The sequence below is a fragment of the Nannobrachium achirus genome (genome assembly GCF_963921795.1).
Source record: "Nannobrachium achirus genome assembly, chromosome: 1".
Taxonomy (NCBI): domain Eukaryota; kingdom Metazoa; phylum Chordata; class Actinopteri; order Myctophiformes; family Myctophidae; genus Nannobrachium; species Nannobrachium achirus.
In genome coordinates this window covers 51,943,312-51,968,277 of record NC_137810.1, presented here as the reverse complement: position 1 = coordinate 51,968,277, position 24,966 = coordinate 51,943,312, and the positions used below count along the sequence as shown (strand labels likewise).

The 24,966-nt window shown below is 43.0% G+C and overlaps 1 protein-coding gene across 17 annotated transcripts in view; it reads right to left on the bottom strand.

Moving 5' to 3' along the window:
- Positions 1–17,165, bottom strand: part of ssbp4 (single stranded DNA binding protein 4) — a gene marked incomplete at both ends in the record, with an annotated part of 170,691 nt that extends 153,526 nt beyond the window's left edge. For all 17 annotated transcript variants that reach the window (XM_080721764.1, XM_080721768.1, XM_080721754.1 and 14 more), the window contains one exon: positions 17,110–17,165. In XM_080721764.1, coding sequence (XP_080577890.1) covers positions 17,110–17,165 — 56 coding nt within the window. The remainder of the gene's footprint in view (positions 1–17,109) is intronic.
- Positions 17,166–24,966: the final 7,801 nt, after the last annotated feature.

The following is a 24,966-nucleotide window of genomic DNA, read 5'->3' as shown; positions in this document are numbered from 1 at the left end:
CAGCAGAGCCACAGCAGCACTGCCCCGGCCAGGTACTGTTCTCCATGCTGATCACATCCCTGGCAGGCCAGAGCAGACGCAGAGTTATGATGTTTGGGTTGATGTCCTGGCCGATACGGATTGAATCAATAATGAGCCCAAACCACAGTAGAACGACCTGCTTGTCAGTCATCTCCAGACTCCAGGACATCATCCTCCAGCTCAGTGCTTCCCAAAACAGTGGGTCAGGACCCATGTTATGGGTCAGTGTTTCTCAAAGTTTCAAATTTCAAGGTCTCCCCTTGACCCTGACAGTGTATAAATGGAACCAAATGAACCCTAACGGGTTCATTTGGTTCAATTTGTACTCTGTCAGAGTTACAGACTTGCATGGATCAATTTAGACTCCCCTAAAGGAACCCACAGTCCCTGGAATCCACTTTGAGAACCACTGTTATAGCTCACGGACCAATTAATTTTCATGGGTCACGACACCAGCAAGAAATCCGACTTTATTTCCTTACATTTAAAGAAATATATATATTTCGAAGGATTTTCCCCTCCCCAAAATATCTTATATTTTTATACATTTTTAAAACAAACAACAAGCACATCTAAGAACTTCCATAAATTAAAAAATATATATAATTAAGCAGTAATTATGGGAAAATAGCAGATGAACAAGCTCACAACGCAACATTGTGAGCTTTTAGATTGTCTATTTCCTCTAGTTTGGGTCCCGGTCTAATAATTTCTCTTTTGGGTCTGGAGCTAAAACGTTTTGGGAACCACCGCTCTGGCTGGTCCCAACCGGTTTTGACTAGCAGTAACACACACTGCCTTCTAACATTTCTCACTGTTACATCAGATACAACTATAATATCAACACCCATATCAGGATTTGTACATAGTAAAAAATAACATTTTTAGCTTTTTCTGTGTGGAGAATGTCTGTGTTTGTTGGTGTGGTTTGAACACTCTTTCCCTCTATGAAGGACTGTCAGGTTAGGGCTGTGGTCATTGAAGGGCATCACGCCCACAGGTGAATATTGGGATGTGCAAAATTACTGGCAGTAAGCATTAACATTCATCTCGTATGGACCTGTTTCAGTAGCTTGGGTGAAAGTGAGCAACAGTGTTTATAAGAGCAGTGCAGCCACATTTAATTAAAAGTTCTCTGTGGTGACAGTTTGCCATTTGAAATTGCCATTTAAACGTACTCGTAATGTGAGGCCTGGCCTGGAGAGAAAGATTTTAAAGAGTTTTCTTCTCAGCTTTACTTTTTCTTAAGGGCTTTCTTCTCTGCTTTACTCACTTTTACTTTGCTTTTATCCAAATGGGGAATATTAATTGAAATCAAAAATTTGCTTCTGAGGTTTGCCTGGCAGTCTCTAAAAAAACATCCATAACATGTTTACTGAATGATTGCTGAATAAACCAACAGTCTCGATCAGTCCGATTGTATCCCAGCTCTATCAGAAGCCCCTTTTCCAGTCCAAGAACCTTAAAGAGGTGGTGCCATGATTCCCCCCCCCCCCCCCCCCCTATAAAACATGATTATCAGGTATTATGATTATACTAGGAGGAAGATTTTTTCCAAAAAAGTATACAGAAAGAGTTAGAATTGTGTTTTTATGTGGCCACACCCCCAGTTCATTAAGTATGCATGGATGGCATGGTGGGTGGTGACCCAGCTGATATAGCCACACCCCACAGTGTTGGGTGAATGGTAAATAGGGGAGGAGTTGATACTATGACATACTTAGTATCTGTGTTTTTTAACTGACACTTTTCACCACAAGGTGGCAGCCTCCAAGAGAAAACAAACAAATACTAAGAGAATACATCATTTCTAAAAAAAAAACACACATAAGGGGGTCTAATGAAGTACTTTCAACCTCCTAGACACATGAAAAACAGAAAAAGTACAAAACTATGGCACCACCTCTTTAATGCTGCATTGAAACCAGGATAGTAGAGCGGACCGATTACATACAGTACAAAGTGAATGCAAAGACGAGACGACGCGTGTCTGCACGGCGTGGACGGGGCGATGCGAACGACGCAAACGGTCACCTCTGTATCTTCGTCCCAGTTGGAAAAATCTAAGTGAAGTGACCTTCGCTTCCCCCCCGACTCCACCCATCGGTATGAACGCAGCATAAGAACTCACAAACTCTATGGTCATTTCAGCAGCAGGAACTACAGTAGTTCTTCCAACTTCGGTACCTGGGGAATAGTTCCTGCCTCAAAAAACGTTCCTTGCTTTCAAGGTAGCAATAACCAATCAGAGGCATCCCCACTGAACATCAAACTCTTGTCTTGCTTCATTAGAGTTCACAGAAATGTTTCTATATATATAAACAGAAGTGAATAAAGAACAAAATGATTGCTTCAACTAGCTGGAGGTGTTTTGGCCAAGCAGAATGAGCTTCGGAGGGTGGGTGTGTGGCCGGAGGTCAGTGTAGAGCACCAAATGGTGTTGTAAAACACTCAGTTGCAGAACGGTTTAGTTCCTCAACTATTTAGTTCCCCCAGCTCCTGGTACCTTTGGATGAAAAGTGGCTAGACTAAGAGATTCACGGGGAGTTTAGGCTCCCTGGGTTGCCGATAAAGAGGGGAGTCAGCTGTTGTAAAACTCGAAAAGAAAAAAAGCCCTCCATGTGGTGTGAAATACCCAGCGGCGGGCGCCAGCTCCTATATGCCACGTCCACACACTGTACAGCATCGAACAGAGACAACCACGAGCTCCGTGGCGATGAAACTTTCATGGCGGGGCCTTCTGTGATCTGAAGGGGTTGATGGGCACCTGCCCCTGCAGCGATGCATTATTTAAGAACACTCGTTCAATCTGGGCTTCAGGGCACACCTTTTGTTACTCCATCAGAAGCAGTTAAGTGTAGCTTGGGTCAATGAGAGAACGTGTTTCGTTTGGTTAGTGCAAGGAGTCCTTGGCCCTTCATGTGAGCCAGGTGCCGTTATCTGCCTCCATGTAGATGGAAGGAGATAAAGAGGAACCAGTGAGGTAATATGGGAGATACACTATACTAAACTAGACCTGTGCTACAGAGATTAAAAGGACACTAACACGCTTTTGATGCTTTTCAGTTGAGCACTGATGGCTATCATAGTCTATAGAAACAACAGTATTTACGATAAAAAAATCCATATCATCCATACCATGATGCTATTTGCAGGCGAGCTTCAGCCTGGTGTGCCCATACGGTCTATGGCCGCTATCACATTAACCTAATTCATATTTTATGAGGTCAAAGATCTCTATTTTGCCCTAAACGCAGTGAACAAGGACACTGTCGCAGCTAACAAGGGTAGGGCAGCGAGAAACAGGAAGAAAGGGATGTCGTTTTCACATGCACTGCGTTTTACTCTGGTGACATCACTGGAGTAAACATTTCCCACATATACAACCACTCTCTCCTCAACTGACGAACCAATGGCTAAGATCACATCCGTGAGCTACGTTTACGTGGGCTTAGAGTGCCGAGATCGTTTGTAAAACGACCCGGAGGGGGGGCAGAAGCAAGAACGTATGATGACCATTAATATGTTGGTCTATCGACTGGTTATTTGCGAAATCCCTATTCAGTGTATTCACCCCACCTCTCTCTCTCTCTCTCTCTCTCTCTCTCTCTCAGACTAGAGATGGGACGATAAGCGATAGTATCGTTTATCGTGATAGAAAACACTCATGATAATCGTATCGTGGAGATTGAATTTATCGTGATATCGTCCTCCGTCATGCACTGGGATCAATTCACCTTTTATTTGCAGAGATGCATATCCGGTACCACTTCTATAATTCTATAATTGGTAAAAGGTACTTATAATATACGTACTTGATAGTCTTTTTTTCACTCTCTCAAATGTCTTTGCCAAAAAATAGCCGATCTACAAGCTCACAACACGCCGCGTTGCGACACGTTGTGAGCTTGTAGATCTGCTATTTTTTGGAAATGTTCCGCCCCAGGATAATGGATTATCGCGATAATATCGTAAATCGCGATTTCTTTTGTCACAATAATCGTGATATGACATTTTCCTATCGTCCCATCCCTACCTCAGACCAAGGGATCATTTGACCCAATCTGTCACACAGTGGGAATATAACACTGAAAGTGTGTGTGTGTGTGTGTGTGGGGGGGGGGGGACTACTACACTTCCTATCTTCATTCATCCTTTTCCCCTCCGCCGCTGTCATCTTCGCCCCGGCCCTCATCTCCTAGACTTAACGAACACTTTGCTCATGTGTCCACACATCAAGGCCATCTCCCATCCAGTCTGCTCTCTCAGGAGAGACACCTGACGTGTTGCCCCCAGGGCAGGCTGTGTGCCGTGTAGCCCCCTATACTGTACCTCCGTGGCTGCTCCTTCCCCCTCGGCCTCCAGAGACCCCCAGCATCCCGTCAGGTAGCAGCAGGGATGGGACCAGGCACGTGCACACATAGACATCAAAGGGGGCTTGAGCCCCTGCCCTTTTACCCGTCTGTAAAAGGTGCCCTCTCCAGACCATGGATGCCGTTTTTACTATGGTGAAAGAAATGCAAATGCCTCCTTTCCATGCCATACCTGAAGGCAGCATTCAAGAGAATTGCCTTGTCCAAACTATCCTGAACTTGTATGCAACTTGTATACAACGTGTCGTAGTGCGACACGTTGTGAGCTTGGAGGTCTGCTATTTTCGATATTTTCACCAAAAGCAGATCTACAAGCTCACAACGCACTGTGAGCTATTTTGGTAGAGAGTGAAGAAAAGACTGTATCAAGTACATTGTTCCCAGTTCCGTTTTACCAGTTAGGTATAGAGGGTCCCAGTGAATTGATCCCAGTGCATGACGGAGGATAAATTCACAATGAATCTAAATCTCCACGATACGATTATTGTGAGCGTTTCTTATCACGATAACCGCTAATGGCGATTATCGTCCCATCCCTCAGCCAGCAGTTTAGATGGTCAAACCACAGACAGTTAGCACATTAACTTTCCTGTCTTCGATTCAATAATTCACGAGAACCAGAGAGTAGAGCCTGGTTAGATAAGCTATGCAACGGAGGGAAGTGAGGGACAGAGGTTTTTTGGGAGGAGCCCCGTTTGCAACTTCTTCTGCATTTGATCGCGGATCTTTCACGAATGTAAATATGCACGGACATCACTTACTGTGTGTGTGTGTGTGTGTGTGTGTGTGTGTGTGTGTGTGTGTGTGTGTGTGTGTGTGTGTGTGTGTGTGTGTGTGTGTGTGTGTGTGTGTGTGAGTGGATAAAAAATAGCTAACACGGCTAGAAGGTCCTGGGTTCGATTCCCACTGGAGACGCTGTGGGCGTGTTCTCTCCTCCGCGTCATCAGTGCCCATACCCTAGGTGGGGTTGACAAAAGAAGGGCCTTTCTGTGTGGAGTTTGCATGTTCTCCCCATGTCCCCTAGGGTAGGTACCCTCACATGCAGTAATCATGGTCTCTATACTAGCAGCCTGGCCTGAAGGAGGGGAAAGGAACTGTTTGGATAGAATAACGCGTTTCCTTCCACACGCTACGTCCAACTGGGGAAACTTCACACCCCCTGTCAGGTGTAAAGAAGAGGCTTGGACTCCTCATGCATAGAAGGAAGCATGAGGTCAGTCCGATGCTCTCCAGCAGATTCACCCAAGCTCAAAATGCGTCGCTTTGCACCACGTTTCCAGTTTCGGATCTGCAACATTCGATGCTTTTGAGTGACACCAATCAAGTAGGGCATTAATATACGAACAAACACAAAAAAGTTAAAACATGGAGATAAGAGGTTTCTGACCGACAGCAACAACCGACATATCACATTTAAGTGAATGACACAAAGCTGATGCCTCATCAAGGCACCTGTGCTACTGTAAAGCCGTTATCAGCCAGGCTTACACCAGATACACACACTGTTTATATTTGCTTGGCTTTGTTATGGCTGGTTCCTTTGTCAAAACAAATCATTGTCAATAAGCAGGGTGTAAACACACGTGGCTTTAGACATGGGTTAATCCAGACATCACACACACACGCGCGCGCGTGCGCATGCGTGCCATGCACACGAACACACAGACACGCACCCACACAAAGAATTGTACATTTCATTGTACCATCCACTCCACTCCTCTCCTATCGTTCTCTTTCAGTCTCCCAACCCAACACCACATACAGACGTGGACATGTTCACCTGCCCGAGACACCTGCCAACACGTCATTGAGTGATGTCTCGCTCTTTGCACCCAAGAGACTGAATTTCACCGAAAAAGTCAAAAAGTCTATTATTCACCACTATTCACCCAAAACGGGACAGAGGACAGCTGGGTCTCTGAGCAGAGCATAAGAGGTTATATTAAAAGCCATTTAGGCCTAGAATTATTGAATGCTTTAACCAGTGAAAAATAGCAGATATACAAGCTCACAGCGCGGCACCGAGTGCCGCGCTGCGAGCTTGTAGATCTGCTATTTTTGAAAAAGTCGTGAAAATGTGTGCAAATCTTTGAATATATTTATTTTCAAAGTGAACGTTTGTAAATCAAATTTTGCTTCTGGGTGGTCCCTGAAACTAAATATTTTGAGGTGGGGGTCCGTGGCCAAATACATGTCATTTTGGGGGTCCTTCACATGAAAAGGTTTGAGAACCATTGAAGAAGTCTCTCAAGAACTACAAGTTCTACAAGCTCGCAGCGCGGCACTCGGTGCCGCGCTGTGAGCTTGTATATCTGCTATTTTTCAATAGTTAAAGCATTTAATAATTCTAGGCCTAAATGGGTTAACATTGCCGGAATATTTTTGTCACCACCGACGCCTCAATACCCACACAGGGTAACGAGGGCAATATTATTGTATACCAACCATACCAATAAAAATACACTGACTGAGCCACCAGGGCACCCCGAGAAGATTTATCTTTAACAGAGAATAAAAGACAACACATCCCACATTCTCTGGTCTTATCACCTCCTCCTCTCTGTGGTAAAGCGCTAATGAAAAGCAGAGCGCGCACGCACACAAGCACTCCATACCATATTGGCAAACCGATTACCGACTTGCAGGCACGTAGCTTCAATATTTATACTGTCTCTCTGTTATTTTGAATGGGAAAAACTAACAGATCTGTGCGGATGCACAAGGAGCGCTCAAGGAAAGGCAGCATTAATTGACTGTTGACACATAGAAAGGAGAGATGCAGTCAGTCAAAGGCCGCCGTGTGCAAATCAGTGGTTTCTTTAGCGCCCGCGCTGGTGTTCCTGCCCGCGTTTGAGTGTGCGTCTCTTTATGTTTCCCTCAAAAGGCCAAAATGCAGATGGCAGAGCCATCTGTGAAAAATCTAAACCGTGCATTCAGACCTGAAGATCTCCATTAAACTCTGTGTAAATACAGGGGAGACGCAAGCGGAGGGGTAGAGGATGTAAAGCAAAATAAAACCTGATTAACATCCCCATCTAGCAGCATCACTAAAGAACAAACATTAACTGTACACAGTGGGAGCGTAGCGATATTACGAGTTGACATTTGTTCGACGTCCCATTAGTTCGACGCTGGTGAAAGCTAACCTGGTGAATGTTAACCTGGTGAAGGCTACACAGCCTAAACCTAACACTAACTCTAACCTCAGTAAAACCTAATGCTAACCCTAATACTTAGTCGAACTAATGGGACGTCGAAATATCAAGATTTTAACGTACACAGTGTAATCCGGAATGCTAATTTACGTCTGAATGGAACATTACAGGTCTATCTTTACATTTTCAGAGTTAAATTAACACTTTTGTAGTGTAGCCTAGAAGAGTATATCGTATTAAAGGACTACACCAGAAAACAGGTCCAGACCACTATTCACTGTAATTTGACTGCTACCATAGCTGCATATCAGTGCTTTTTAAATAGTGAATTTATTTGAAAAATCTTGTTGAAAAGATTGATTAAAAATGCTATTGAAATGGCTTCATGTATTTCATTTTAAAGAAAACTAATAGGATAATATCAGTCACCAGAACCAGGGACATTTTTTAAATGAACCTGACCTGATGGTAAACGTGGGAGTTTTAAATGAATATCAAATACCTAAATATTGAATCAAGCAACTTAAAAACAGTCTGGGGTCTACACAAAAGCCCGTAGAGTAGACGTAAGAATTAAAGTGTTTAAAGTGAAACACCCCTTTGAAGAAAGATATGCAACGAGCAGGGTAGGGTCAGAGGCCAAGCCTTTTAACAAATCTTGGAGTAATGTGCAATGTGGCACTTCTGATAAAAACTAAGGACATTTTTGTGAATGCCACCTTTTATTAAGACTTCAGATTCATGAGGCGCACATTTCAAAAGGGGTTCAAGTTTCCAAATAATGAGGTCACATTAATTTTCAAGCTGTCATATCACCCCTGTTGAAGTCAAATTAAATAAATGCAGGCTGAAAAAAGACTATGAGGAGTAATTAATTTCTTCTGGTTTCTCTGGAGTTTCTCTCCAGGGATCAATAGAGGTTGATCTTATCTTACGTTATCGTTTGGTCACAAGATTCTTTCTGTGGCTTTAACAAAACACGTCTGACTGCGACTAAACTTCTCAAGGATGGACTAGAGCTGAATGATACATACAACCTCCATAACCCCCACCTATGTGCACCGCCTATGATGTCAAGACACTAAGGATTGTAGCAATTGAACACCAGTTCTATGGCAAGGCCTTGGCTGAATAGTGGAATCCACATCAAATTGCTCAGTGTGATACAGGTCTATGTCATTGCTTTATAGTGTGTGTGTGTGTGTGTGTGTGTGTGTGTGTGTGTGTGTGTGTGTGTGTGTGTGTGTGTGTGTGTGTGTGTGTGTGTGTGTGTGTGTGTGTGTGTGTGTGTGTGTGTGTGTGTGTGTGTGTGTGTGTGTGTGTGTGTGTGTGTGTGCGCGCGCGTGCGTGCGTGTTTTATACCTGAACACTTGTTCCCCATTTTTCAAGGCTTTATAGAATAAAGAACCCACTGCATTACAAACACCCACACACTTTGTGCAAAAACATACATACACAGGCGCACACTCACACTGGCAGGGGTGTCGCACCAAATTCTGGGCCCTGGGTACTTTAGCTATTGAGAAATAGCAGATATAGATCTGCTATTTTTGAAAAATCGTGAAAATTTGTGCAAGTCTTTGAATATTTCAAATCCTTTTAAGATTTTTTGAAAAACCTATGTTTCTATGTCAGTGGTGCTCAAACCTTTTCATGTGAAGGACAGTGGAATGATATGTATTTGGCCATGGACCCCCCATCTCAAAATATTTAGTTTCAGGGACCCCCAGAAGCAAATTTTGAGTTAAAAATACATATATTCAAAGTTTGCACACATTTTCACGACTTTTCAAAAATAGCAGATCTACAAGCTTGCAGCGCGGCACCGGCTGTGAGCTTGTATATCTGCTATTTTTCAATAGCTAAAGTATAAAATAATTAAGGCCCCTCCACCTTGGGCCTTAGTAACTCAGTCCCAATCCCCCCCCCCCCCCCCCCCCCCCGCCACTGTATGGGACATCGACGCAGTCCTTTTCTTTCCAGCTGTTTTGTTAAGTGGCTGCTAACGAGACTCACTTGCTTGTAGCGACTGAAACACTGAGCACCTTGGCAGAGCTGATAATCAACACATTTACGGGTCACTCAACATATCACAACAGCATCACAACATCAGTCCATGAAGATAGTTTGTCTTTTCCACGAACTGAAAACACCATTTATTGGGTCTCCAGTGATGTTAATAGGTTTTTAATGTAATGAGTCCCCAGGACCCACGGAGGGTCTTTCGGATGAGTCCCAGGGATATTTTATGGGTCCCACAAAAATTCAACGCGTCATGTCATTTTTGACAAAGTGCAGCATTTAACTTGAATTGGTTATTATATGGTTATGTTCATGTTACGTAGAAATGTGTCTGAAAGAAATGAACCACAATTCCAAATCTTACAATTTTAATACTTCCAAATAGTCATGTGACGGTTTGATTTTTTTTATACCGAACCGGTAATATCGGATGTTGACCACTTGGGGGCGCAGATAGAAGCTTTTACCGAGTCTTCATAATCAACAGCCACCTGTTATTTTATATACATCGATAATATATGGATCTTCTCAGTGAGATGATGTCTCCTGTTTGTACTGTTACTGCTTCTATGGAATGGCGTGCTTGTGTTTGCTCTGCTGTACAGAGAACCAGTGGACTGGGTCAAAAACAGTGGATTGGGTTGCTTGTAGATCGGCTACTTTTGTTTTGAACGGTTGATCCTAGAGGGACGTGCCACCCCTCTATGGATGCGGGAGGGCAAGGCACAGGCGGCCGCGGTGGTACGCTGCCCCGGCGGACCACCAAATGGACGGCGCTGCCACGAAAACGCTATAATCAATCAAACAGTTAGACAGCCTAGGCTACATACATAGACTGTCTCAGATAGCATACATGCTAGGCTAGCTTGCTTCCTCCGTGTTGTAGTTGAGCCAATAAAGGTTATTTGACCATGTAATCGTCGCTATTGTTGTAAAGACGCAATGAAGACCTGTGTGGCTTCTAACACGTTGTCCAATGTCCACCACATCTATAAACAATAGCGTGTGTACTGTATATCCAGTTGTTATTGAATGAAGGGGAAAGGAGGCGGGTCGCTGTCTGAGCAGTGAGCTGCAGTGTAGAGACGTGACGTCACGTTTCTGCGCCGTGCTACACGTTCTGTGGGGGAACCCTTTTCGGTGTATCACCTAACACGCTGTGCCACTATGGTCAGAGAGCGGCCCGGTGCTACGCTAAAACTCAGGCACCCATTGAATTCTGTGACCAAGCGCAGTCGCACAAAATGGCGTCGTGGATTCAAAACACACACAGTCTTAGTTCTATCGTCTGTTTTAAGACTTTCTACGCGGATTTCATTTGTGTTAACGTAGGGTCAAGTAGCATGCCTTCACCCATGAACAATGGTGGCGTCTGTGGACTTTTTAAAATATTATTTTTTTCGCGACGTGGTAAATTATTTTAACGTGGACACCAATGGTCCATGGAGGCGATGCGTCCGTGGGACCCCAGAACAATGACGTGAATGCGTCTCTAGGCAACGTGAATGCGTCAGAGACGCGGGACGCGCACGTATTGACGTCACTGGGTCTCTGTACTTACAACAACACGCTTATACATACACCAAGACACATGATGGCTCCACTAAGTTATGCAGCAGAGAAAAATCTAATTTATTATGTATAATTATTATTATTCTTTTTCTTTTACACTGCATTGCACATAATCTACTAGGACTTTCATTGTTAGATCACCGTTTCTCAACTTGGGGTTCAGAAACGCCCAGGGGTCCTTGATGAGGGTTCCAGCGGGTCCCCAGCTAAATAGCTAGCTACATAGTAAACTCATAGTTAGCCTTAGGAAAAAGTACAACTCAGAGTGTACAAATGGAACTAAATGGACCCATAAGGGTACATTTGGTTCCATTTGTACACTCTTTCAGAGTTAAATTAGAGTATTTGACCCCTTTAGGTACTTAGATAATAAACAAGCAATAACATCCACTGTACTGTATGCCCTGCTCTGCCTCAACTGCTCAAGCCGCCAAGTTAACTATACTGTCTGCCACTCACACATACAGTATCACACCATTTGTACACAAATGCTGTTATTCTTTAGAACACTGGTTCTCGAAGTGGGGTGCGGGGAACCCCAGCAAAATGAGGAACAGTTTAAACATTTAACCTCTGTTTTATTGTTCACCTAGACGATCTATAAGCTCACAATGCATCACATCTTGACGCATTTTTTAAAAATGTTGACCAATCTGGATTAATTTTCTCTAATGGCAGTCCCACTACCTGGCTCAGCATGATTTCAAATGTGGGTCTACTGCCAAATACAGTTTGGGGGTCCTCAACATGAAAATGGTTGAGAGAACCACTGCTTTTGAAATAACTGTAGGAATCTTCATAGGAATGTAATAAGATGCATTACCAAAACCTCAATTTAGAAATATTATGAAAGAAGTCCTCATTCAACCATGCACTGCCACACACACTCGCCACACTTTTGCCCCATGTGACTGGGAATCTGTAACCCTAAAAGTCCACTTCAGTTCACGCTGATTTCACCGGTGTGATCAATTTAACGGTCAGGTCAAAGAACCCTAAATTAGAAGATAATCAAATAACACATTTCCACGTGACTGAAATGTAATTTAACATAACACAGGAAGGTGATGTCTGTCGTGTCCACTAATGGACTTCCATCATCTGAAGAGCACAACACTGAAAAATACGTTTTTTCCTTTTTCTCTCTAAACAGACTATTCAGAAAGCTTGGTGTAAACGTCAAAACAGACAGCCAGGCAATGATTGATATCCATCTATCTGTCTTGAATGACGTGTCGTTTATGACATCTGCGCCTAGTTTCCCGTCCTGTGGTGGTATACTATATTTATTTGGCAAGCGGACCCATTTGAAATAACGATTTTGTGCCAGGGACCACCATAAGAGAGGATTTGTCAACATTTGTCAGCATTTAAAATAGAATAGGGCTTCATTGTTTCACTCATTTAGCTGGGGGACCCCCTGGAACCCCCTCAAGGACCCCTGGAGGACCTCTGGAGGAGTTCTAAAGAATAGGAACCCAACAGCATTTGTGCGTGCATACACTAGATAGATAGATAGATAGATAGATAGATAGATAGATAGATAGATAGATAGATAGATAGATAGATAGATAGGTTGGTTGAGTGATTCTAATTAACCCCTGGTACGAGTTCACACACAGGGCCCAGGTCTATTTTAAATATCTGAATATGTATAGGACTAGATGAATATGCAAATGTGAATATGAGCTAATTCAGTGATGCATCAAGACAGCTGTTGTGAGCAGTGCGTTTACAAGGAAACATGTGTTAGCCCTGTGGGGCAGGTTAGGGTGACTAGACACGTGAGAGGGAAAGGGCAAGAAGCAGCCTTTACTGTATGTCTGGACAGGACAGGACCTGTCCTGTAGGTGGACAGCAGATACATACATTATACACTCATACACAGTAACATCCTGGTGTGAGTTGCAAGCGTATACATTCAGTGTGTATACTTAAACTAAACACACGCACGCACGCACGCACGCACGCACGCACGCACGCACGCACGCACGCACGCACGCGCGCGCGCGCGCGCACACACACACACACACACACACACACACACACACTCACACACACACACACACACACACTAGGGCTGGGCGATGACTTCAAACACGATTATTTAAAACTTTTGCCTCGATTATGATTAATGGCAGATTATTTACAAACATGGAATAAATAGCAGATCTACAAAGCTCACAACGTCTTTACGCCGCTAAGCGGTGTGAGCTTGAAGATCAGCTATTTTCACATTTTTGGTACACCACTGTCGCACAACAAAGTATAATACAGGCTAATAGATTTTTAAAAAGTCTTAAGATGTGTTTTGTGTTGATTCGCTAATATATAAGGAAAAGAAACGTGCTTCTCAATTATTAATTTATCAATTATTGGTTCTAAACACCTCTTACACACACACACACACACACACACACACACACGCACGCATGCTCTCTCTCTCTCACACACACACACACACACACACACACACACACACACACACACACACACACACACACACACACACACACACACACACACACACACACACACACACACACACACACACACACACACACACACACACACACACGTGTGCATATACCTGGATACACATACACCTGTGTGGGTACTGGCCTGGGTGCACATACTGAACATATGACATGCTCCTGTACATACATTTGTGTGACTTGAGACATGTTGCAGAGTGGCGTTTCAGACAGTATAGTTTGGAATGGGAGGACGTCTCTACTGTGGAATATCTTCGTCAAGGTGTGAGAAAACAAACAACCACAAACTCACACACTACTAGACCAGTGGTTCTCAACCTGTGGGTTGGTAACCCAAGATGATTAACTTAATGTGCAACATTGTTTTCTCACTCAACAGTAAACAAACCAACATCAAGTTTAAGTGTATAGAGGGTATCTGCACATTTCTAAAGTGATAATTTAAGGACTTTTTAATACCTCTAAAATGACAAATTAAACATTGGCCAAATTGTCAAATATTAGAGGCAGCCTGTGAAAGCGGGGACCACTCTGCATGTTTTATATTCACAACTCGCTTTCTCCAAAAGGTTAAATAATTAATCTGTATATTCACCACGGAGAGTTAAGCCCCGAAAGAGTGTGAATTTGTTAATTAAGCCGATGTCCAATTAATAGCACCGTGTAAAAGCTCCTGCCATCATGTATAATCTATTGTCTTTTTTCTCCCTTCCTTGTCTTTGCTGCTGCAGGAGAACTTTGTGAGTTACGAGCTAACAGGTGTACAAGTGGTCTGATGTCTGGCTACAGTGAACATCCAGGAACAAGTCATAGCAAAGCATCATGTCCTCGTTGTCGTGTGGAAACCTTGTATGTCCAAAACCGTTCGTTTTGTATTTATCATTAAAAAAACCTCGGTTCGAAGTGGAGCGGTGAATCTGTGTGTGTGTGTGTGTGTGTGTGTGTGTGTGTGTGTGTGTGTGTGTGTGTGTGTGTGTGTGTGTGTGTGTGTTGTGCCCCTCCTTTAACTTGTGTGGCCACTCAAGGTATTGCCAGGCTACAGACATACCCAGCCAGCCAGCCAGCCAGCCAGCCAGCCAGCCAGCCACATAGCCAGCCAGCCACAGACATACCTGTCTATTGGGAGCGCTTTCACCGCTCCAAAAATCTTTGAAATAATGAAATTAATGCTTGTAGATCAGCTATATTCACTAGTTTTGTGTGACAGTCCTGTATGATGAAGCAGGGCTTTGCCTTATACGAAAAAACATACAAATGTGAAACTTGGAGATACAAGGTTTCAGCCCGACAGTGACGATACAGTCAGTGTTGGAAACCTTGTATCTCCATATTTCAACTTTGAATGCCCCCCGCCCCCTGAGTGTTGCACAAAGGCAGCAAAATTATAGCAATCCTATAAACTCACAACGATAAGAGGCACTTTGAGCTTGTAGATCGTCTATTTTCATTTTAAATTGTTTTAAGAATTATAATAAAAAAGGAACGGTTTGGGATTTACAAGGTTTCCACCCGACAGCAATGATATGCCGGTTCAAAGTTCACCCTGCCTGCTGTTCATAAAGCCACATGGGATTGTTTTCATTTAGGATTCACCCTCCCCCCTCCCCCCAGAACACACACACACACACACACACACACACACACACACACACACACACACACACACACACACACACACACACACACACACACACACACACACACACACACACACACACACACTTTGCTGTAGGGTTAGTCAACAAAGTGATATGATTTCAGAGTGAAATGAACCATTTACCGGTGCTATTAATAGAGATGTGCACTTGGCAAAGGATTAGCATATGCTAAACAAATAAGTAAACCATATTACTGGAGCAGTCAGTCAATGCTGGAGTGGCAAAGTGATGTATATCAACAACAGTCTCTGGAGGTTGTGTAAGGGTTTGTGTTACAGCCTGTGTGAAATCATGGTTTCATTTAATATCAGAACCTTTCGGAGATATTGTTGGATTTACAATACACTTTCTTTGCAACATGGATCTCTCCTCTATAAATTAATCACTGAATGAAGGGTGCTTTTAAAAATAGCATCTGACCTCCTCAACCAAAACCAACCTTGTTCAACTACAGAAGAGCCTGGCTGTTATGTTATGATGCAAAAAAAAGTCAGACACTTTTTAGAGGGTTCTGACAATGAACAGCCTCTTGCAGGAAAGTGGAGATGCCCATATAACCTACATGTGTCGTATAGGCTATTATGATACAAATGTAGGAATAGCCTATATTTCATCGGCTTTTAGTTTTATTCACAAGCATTTGCTTCAACGAATGATCGATAACAACACAATTGAAAATCTGAAAAGCTGCAACAATGTCCAAAATAAGAAAAGTGATTTACTTGCAGACCTACATTGGGGTCAGATACTGACTCCAGTGATTATTCCGATGTGTAAAAAATAATACATGTATGGGCAAGGTATGATTTGAGAAGGACATCATGATTAATATAATCAACCATTCGATCTTGTAAAAAGATGACTCTTGTCATATACAGCAGCCAATATATACATTAAGCTGCACGACTGAGCTGCTACATGTGAGTGGATGCTAAAAAGTTTACCCTGCCTGGCAGTGCCTGCTGATATGGTGCTGGGACATAAGTTTTCTCTTTCACTGGCAGGTACAGTTGCACTAATACGCTTCAAAATTAAGCAATATCCACACAGTAACCTATAGCTTACTTCCAGGTATAGCCACTTCTATTGCGGTTAATCAAATAATGTATAAAAAAGAATATACATAAACTTCATCTAGCAAAAGTTCACAAGAGTCCCGCACTATTATGTGAATATGTTCTCGTCTATCATGGTTAGGAGTAGGACCGATGGAGCTGATACATTCATCCATTCTACTGTAGTAGCCTATTCAAACGTTTTACGGCGCTAAAAAAGTGAGAAAGAGTCCCGGTTGCGAACGCTTCTCCTCATTTCATTCATACAGCAACGCGATACAACGTCTCAAATTAATTGTGCTTGTTTAAAACGCGTGTTCGTTACATTGTTACTCCTCCGTATGGACCACGAACAACTATACCGAAGTGTCCTGTCCTGTCCTGTGCTGTCCTGTCCAGTCCGGCACGGAGCGAGCGTGCATGCGGTGCGTTAGCGCACAGATACATCATATTTTAGTGGATATCCTCTCCCGAGAATGAGAGAGAGAGAGAGAGAGAGGCAAAAAGTGCGAACAACAGGCAAAAAAAAAAAAAAGTTTAAAGAGACGTGCGCCCCGTGCGCGTAGGAAACCCGACTCACACAGGAGCGCACGCAAGTACAGTAGTAACACACGCACACACGCACCTTTTAAATTACGGCCAAAGCTAGTTTAGAAAGTTGGAGTTCCCTCATCACCACAACGAACGCAGGTATTAGCCTAATGCAACAACAAACAAAAACAAAAAAACTCTAAATAGTAGCATGATAATTCACTTACTTTTCTCTCGCTTGGCTATCGGAAGGGACGACAGCTCCTTTACCTTTGGCGTACATGCTGGATTCTGTTTTAAGACTTTTACCCTCCACTCAACACCTGTCAGAGAAAGCAGCCAGGAAAACGTTCCATCTCCATAGCTACCCCTTTAGTGTTTTTCCTCACCCCCCCTCCCCTCCCCTCCTCCCCCTCCCCCACCACCCCTCCCTCCCTCCTCCCTCCCTCTCCTCCTCCCCCCACCCCCCCACCACCCTCCTCCTTTTTTTTTCTTCTTTTTTTTTTTTTTTTTTACATCTCCAACATTGGCCACAAATCAGGCACAGTTTCTATTGGGGGGACTTGAAACCGTCCTGCTGTTGGATTTTTTTTCCCTCCTCAGCCGCTGTTCTAGAAATGCTCTCGCCCTCCCTCCGCCGCGCGACGGTGGGGGCTTCTTAAAGGCGAACGCACACACTCTTGTTTACTGACCTCAGAAACATTGAAGAGAGAGAGAGAGCGAGAGACTAGGAAAAGCATATAGGGCTTCATGTGGCTCTGTACTTTTTGGGGCCTTGTTTTTTAGTACTTCACGATAGGAACGTTCAGATATTATATATATATTTTTTTGCTCTCCAACAGTCGTCTAACAGTGGATTAAGTCATGTTTACGTACTCACTAAGTGCAATAATATGATTTGCACCGAAATTACAAAAGTAAATGACACAAACACATCTGACTGACTAGGTGACTGACTGAACCACACGTCAAGAGAGGAGCGAACACTATCTCTTAGATTTCAGAAGAAATGGTTACATTTAGATTGGATGGTGATGAGCTAATCGAGGGTGTTTCCTCTGTATCACAAACAAGATTTGAAAACCAGTCTTCAACACCAACTCAAACTAACACTGGAGCACACAGCACCCTCCCTGCAGTTTCGAGAGCAGCACTTGAATTGTAAATTTCATGTCTCGGACAACACTGCTGTATTTGTTTATTTATTTAGCTTTTTATTTTATTTATTTTTGTATCTACAATTTAGTCATTCTGTCAATTCAGTCCCCTTGGCCTGTAATCCCCCATCAATGCTGACCCCTGCTGGTCGGTTGGTTAGGGAGGGAGAGCACCTAGAGATGTTGCCAGTCCATTTCTTTTCACCTGACAGTAAAGGCCTGTCCATACTTTCTCCGAAATGTTCGGTGAGTTGGACTTTCCAACGTGCAAATTTCCGAAATCTCATTCAGCTTAATGCTTTTCAGAAGTAGCGAGTGATGTCATTTTGTAGTCGAACCGGACCTTTTGACCGTAAAGGGCAGTTTCGGTCGAAGTATGGACAGGCCTTAAGGATTTTCACTGGGAGGACGAGAACTATTCCACAATCTCCGAATGCTATATAGAGTCAGGAACAAACTACGCATCCCGAAAGCCGAGAAAGGAAGCTGACGACTTTTCGTCATTTCTGTTCACGAAAAATATTATTTCGAAATATCTTTACATTTCATTTTTGAATTTCCATTTCTGCTAAGCAGCAAGCTATTCATAGACTTCGATTATTTTGACTTATATTAGGACAAATATGAGCGACTTTAAAGACAAAAAAGAAACATGGGAGAGGCGTTGCATCCGCTTTAGCCCTGGATCATTTTCAGAGCTTCCATGCTCCAGACTGTATGACGGAAGCATTTGAATATTGTAGGAGGCAACAACAGTCTGACTAGCGAGCATAAAGGGAGGACGTAATGTGTGCAGAGGTACACAATACTTCAGGCGCCCTGACCAACCTTTAGAAGTCGCCAGAGAAGCGGTTGCCACAGCAACCGGAACGCCCGGCTCCATTTCTTTCGCGGACCGCTCGCCCCCATCAGTTCTTGTATTATTGTTTTTGTTTTACTTTGGTTAAGGTTAGGAATACGTTTAGGGTTAGGCATAGTTTTACTGAGGTTACGTTAAAGGGCTTTGCACACTGCTGCGTTTTTTGTATTTTTATGACAGATGTTGGAGCGAATTTTGGAGCACGTAAATAAAAAAATGTACCTCACATTTTGTCAATCACGTTTTCACACTACCGCATGTTTCGTATTTATTTTCGGACCAGGGTTGATTCTTTTCCGACTTTCGGAAACGTTGACACTGGGTCCCTTGTTCTCTCTCTCTCTCCTCTCTCTCCTAGGCCTGACAATGTTTTTGCGGATTTCGGATTTCCAAAACGCAACGAAAAAACACAGCTGTATGCAACCAGCTTTAGGAATAAAATTGGGTTTAGGCATAGTTTTACTGAGCTTACGTTTAGAAATACTTGGTGGCGACCATACAGAGGTCGCCGGATTTGACCCGGGGAGAGCGTGTTTTGGGGCGAGCGTTCTTCTTCTATTCATGGAGATCACACTGGTTTCTCATCCTCACACATGTCATTTGAGTTCGTATAGGAAGCCCAGCCAAGCCAGATGCACCGAGGAGAATTCAAAACACAATGCTGCAGTCTTGATGAGATCACATAATGGGCCAAGATTTGTTGTCGGTGGATAATGAACATTAGTTCATCAACTATTCCATTCACATAGTTATCTGAGTGCAGGCCATTTGTCCAGAGATTGTTATAGCCCTGGCTGGCTTGATCCACTATATGGCTCTATTATATTATGCTCAGCATAACGACCTCTGTGAATAACTATGAAATCCTCAAGGTGAGACAAGTTTGTTGCATGGTGAGGCTGAGCCCTGAATCCGGCATAGGTCTGCTTTGTGCAGTGGTCAAGCTACTTTAATCCGTAAAAGAAGACAAACTCTAACAAGACAGAGAAAAATAATACAATAGAAATGACCAGACAAAAACCCACTAGAATATTGTTCCTTGAGATATTAGACACATGTGAAACCAACGCCATAACCACATAGACCGCTGTGCGGCCATTTTTTTCAGTTTAGACTCTGCTATTATTATCATAGCAGATTTTTTGACGTGGCCAATTCGCAAATGTTAGCTCATATAATGGTAGCCCCACCTTGAAGAAGCATGCAACATCTTATACAACTTTCTGCACATGTATCGTTGCTGAGAGAGACTCACAAAGGAATTTATGGGAGAAACCCGTAATTATATCATTACATTACACATAGGATGTCTATGATGAAACCACATACAGAGTATCTGTCTCTCTCTGTCAGTCTCTCTGCCTGTCTGTCTGTCTCCCCGTCTGTCTGTCTGTCTGTCTGTCTGTCTGTCTGTCTGTCTGTCTGTCTGTCTGTCTGTCTGTCTGTCTGTCTGTCTCCTCTCTCTCTCTCTCTGCACGTGTGGCCATTGCACTCCTTACAATGCGGCTTGAGCCTTGAGCAGTGTTCAAGTTCTGAACACATCAACAGTGTGTTGGTGTGCTTAGTCAGACCCGTAAGGCACTCTTAACTTAACACCAGATTCTGCTGTGCAGTTCTGGAGTCTTAAGAACCATTAAACCAACCATCAACTCTGGGCACGCCAGTGGGCAACACGACCAAAATCAATTACTGTATACTGGCAATAAGTGGTTGTGTGTTGTAAGTATGTACAACATTCTGTATCGTGACATAATGTGTGAAGTGTCCTCCGCACTGTCCCGTCTACAGGGACGTGAGACTCCCAGCTGTCCTGGCTGCGACGAACAAAGATCTGCATGTTACGTAACGCTTTTAGCGTCGAGGAGCTACATGTCACATGCAGGTACATATTACCCCAATGCGCCTTTGCCGCAGTTTGCCGAACATCAGCCCGTGTGGGAAGGAAAAACACAATAAGTTGCAGTCAGACCAACAGAGGAATTCCCCGGGCCGCTGCCATTGTGAGGCCAAATTATAATTAATCACAGGTTGAATAATTCAGTGCCTAGCCAATGGATGCCTTTTTTCAGCCCGTTTCTCGGCACCTGCCTCAGGAGGGGTCCCTGGAGCCTGTGCTCGTCTGTGGGTGTGCCTGCGTGTGTATGCTTTTTTGTGTGTGTGGGTGAATGTGTCTAAGCAAGGGTATGTTGATTATATTACAAGTATACACTCGTACATGAGTGCGTGCATGCATGCATGCAAATGCGTGTGAGTGTAGAAGAGTGAATGTGTGCGTGTGAGTGAACATGTGTATTAGTATGCCAGTGCATGTGCATGGATGCATGGTTGTGGCTGTGCATATATGTACATGTCTTTGAGTTGTGTGTCAATATATTTATGCATTTGTGTGTATACATATACAGTACATATACACATATGCGCTCGTGCACGTGTGTGTGTGTCTGCGTGCGCTCGCGTGTGTGCGTGCGTGTGTGTGGTGGGCCTCTCTGGGGCCAGCAAGAGGGAAACACACAACCCAAAACAACCAAACACGAGGCAGCGGTGAAACCTCCACCCTGCAATCCACTGTGAGTCAGCCTTGACTCACAACGGCCCCCCGATCCATCTCCTCTCTCCTCCTTCATTCCCAATCTCGCTTTTTTCCTATCCTCCTCCCTGACATCTCTGTCTGGCATTTCATACTAAGGAGAAAAAGGGGTCTGTTAATCAAATGGGATCGTACAGTACTTCAATGGGGGGAAAGTCTCTCGAATTACTCCTTTCTTTCACCACCAGTTTCTCCCATGGTGATTTATTGGAATAATGTCCTTGTTATATCTTCAAAACATGAAGAATTCTTTAAAATTGGGAAACAGAGGAGAGTGATTAGCCGGACCAAGTGATTGAGTGAAGAACCTTAGCAGGTTAGAGGAAATGTGCATGTGCGCGCGCATGTGTCAGTGCACATGTGCGCGCATGCGTCAGTGCATTTGTGAAAGCTCACTTGTGTGTGTGCGTGCGTGTGTGTGTAGGAGTAGTGGAGGTGGGTAGTAAGTGTGTGTGCATGTGATTGAATCATTGACGTTACTGTAATCCCATCTTACATATGAGCACGAAGTTTACACAAGATTATAACTGCGGCGGGATCTCAATCAATAAGCCATTCATCCATCGTTAATACACTTTCACGCGCAACCTAATTACATCTTGACTGTCATTTTGCTACTCATTCTAAAGCACGGGTCTTCTTCATCACTTAAACCCTGTACTTGGCTGATCAGAGTCCCTCAGGGCTCTATACTAGTGGCTTTTCTGTTTTCGCTCTACATTATATATCTTCACCGAAAATAGGCGATTGACCAGCTCACAACGAAGTTCGTTGTGAGCTTGTCGATCTGCTATTTTGGGGATGCTGAGGTTTAAGTGGTTAAGCGCCCTATATATATATTTATTCATTGTATAATGAATAACAAAAATAGCTAATATCTAAAAATACATTACGTCGCGATGCATCATTGCAGTATTGTAATTTGTAAGCTTGTAGATCTATATCTGCAATATATTGTGTTTGAGTCACTTTCGACAAACTATTACTTGTTTATTGCAAAAAAACTACAGGTCTTGACAAGAAACTATAGAATGTGCTGAGCATGTAAGAAACTGTAGACAACAAAAATCATCGCACACGGCTTTCTTTGATAAACCTCTACACACTGCTGATTTGGAAGAGTTTTTGAAGCTGAAAAGCTCTTGCTTACATAACTTGTCTGCATATCTGTCTGTCTGTCTGTCTGTCTGTCTGCCTATTTTCCTGTCTATGTGCGTATCTGTCTATTCTGTATCTAATCTGCATCATTCATTCCACTTGGTCACCAAGTTCAACTGTGCCATTTCCATATCTCCACCACACTCCATCCATCTGACACCTGCTCGGCTACTGCTGTGTCTTGTGTTGAAGTTAGAACGCCAGTGATATGCCACATCTTTGGATCCAACGCTGAGCCTGGTTTTCCCGATAGTCCTAGAACCCACGAGTCACGACCGGTGTTTTGATCGGTATTTTGTCCAAAAGAAGACAAATCTAATCTAATCTTTATTTTATTTAACCACTTAAAGGAGCACTTCACCCATATTCAACCGTATCTTCATATAACTCAGTAATGCACTTATTAAAGGAGTAGTTCACCCCCAAAACGATTTTTTTTATTGATTACTCACACCATGGAGACTTGAGTTCAATAATGATTGTATTTTTTTTCGCATTCCTAAGACAATAATTTGATTACAATAAATTGATTCCGGATGGAGATTGGGGACCCAAATGCATTTGGGTTGAACTCAAGTCTCCATGGCGTGAGTAATCAATAGAACATTTTTCATTTTGGGGGTGAGCTACTCCTTTAATAAGAGCTTTTATTGTATGCACACTCATTTGCCAAAAAATAGCTGATCTACAAGCTCACAACACGTGAGCTTGTAGATCTGCAATTTTTAGGCAAATATTCCGCCCCAGGATAATGGATTTTGATTATCGCGATAATATCGTAAATCAATTTCTTTTGTCACAATAATTGTGATATGAAATTTCATATCCTCCCATTCCCTACCTGGTATACTAGTTTCCTCCAGGAACAATATTTTTGTGTGTGAATTGTGACTATTTATAAGTTCGTGCTTACTCTGCTTACTCTGATCTCCTGTTAAGTCACTCTAGATAAGAGTGTCTGCTAAATACCTACATAGTAAACTACATAAAGAACCAGGCTTTGTTGGATATACACAGTGAAATCCTGACCGTTAATTAACTCTGAGTTATAGTCTATTGACACATCTTTGGTTCTGTTGATGCAGATTGCATCCAGACACACAATAATGAGTCAGACACAATACTACTTCAACCACTAAAAATATTATTAATATCCTTTATGTAATCTCTGCATGAGTGCATGTCTGTACTTAACATATCTCGAGATCAGTGTAGAATAGAATTATGTAGGATAATTATTGTATTTGTAGGAGACTTTTACCCTCTGTACGATGTACGATCAATATTGAAAAAAATGACTAAATGGACCATGTGACAAAAAGGTGCATGGAATTTACTAGATTCCATGGCTGCTGATTCAGGATACGGTTTGACTTTTGAAAATAATAAGGTCCAGGAAGTTGTCTTCTTCCACACAGTGTATGAGTTGCATTTTTCTTTTGTCTCAAACATGTGTTTTTCCTTTTAATTGTGTACGATAGTTTTCTTTCAAATACGATGATTTTAAGCCTCCGGTACGATAATTGAACATTACTATAAATGCCCATATGAACTGGGTGGGGTAACTTGAATCATTCCCGAGTAGGCCAGTACCCGATTATAACTGTAGTAACAGGTTCCACACTGTGTGCGTAGTGATGTTTCGATGTGCTGTTGTTTCGAGCGGCCAGTAGTCCGAATCGTGGGTGAATGCTAACCTGCCGTGGCATGTGAACGCTAACCTGCCGACGCAGGTGAACGCTAACCTGCCGACGCTGGTGAACGCTAACCTGGTGAATAAGCCTAAACCTTTACCTGAACCCTAACCCTAAACCTAAGCCTTACCCTAAACGGAGTACCGGGGATTTGAAACAGCCGGACATCGAAATATTGAGATTTTCCCTTCCGCACTGGCTACTCTGACAACGGGTACAATGGGTATTGCATGGCGGGTTGGGGCATGCATTCCCAACATGCTTCGTTCCTGATTTTCATTGTGTGCAATTAATTATACTGACGCCAACTTGTGAAATAGAAAGCCATAAACCTTAAAAAAGGGTTGACTAGGATGAAAGAAAAACGTGTGCATAGTTGTTTCACTATTAATCAAATCAAATCAAATGTATTTATTAAACACATTTACAACAACTGAGATTAACCAAAGTGCCATTTAGGACGTGGACACCATTCAAAGTTGTGCCATCCCTAGTCATTGTAGAATTTGTACAATTTAATATCTACATCTACAAATTCCACGAATGTCTGTATTTCAGTGAGTGTGTATGCTTGTTCTTCGCATATCTCACAAATAACCTCCGGTCTAGGCGTGGACTAAACAGGCAAC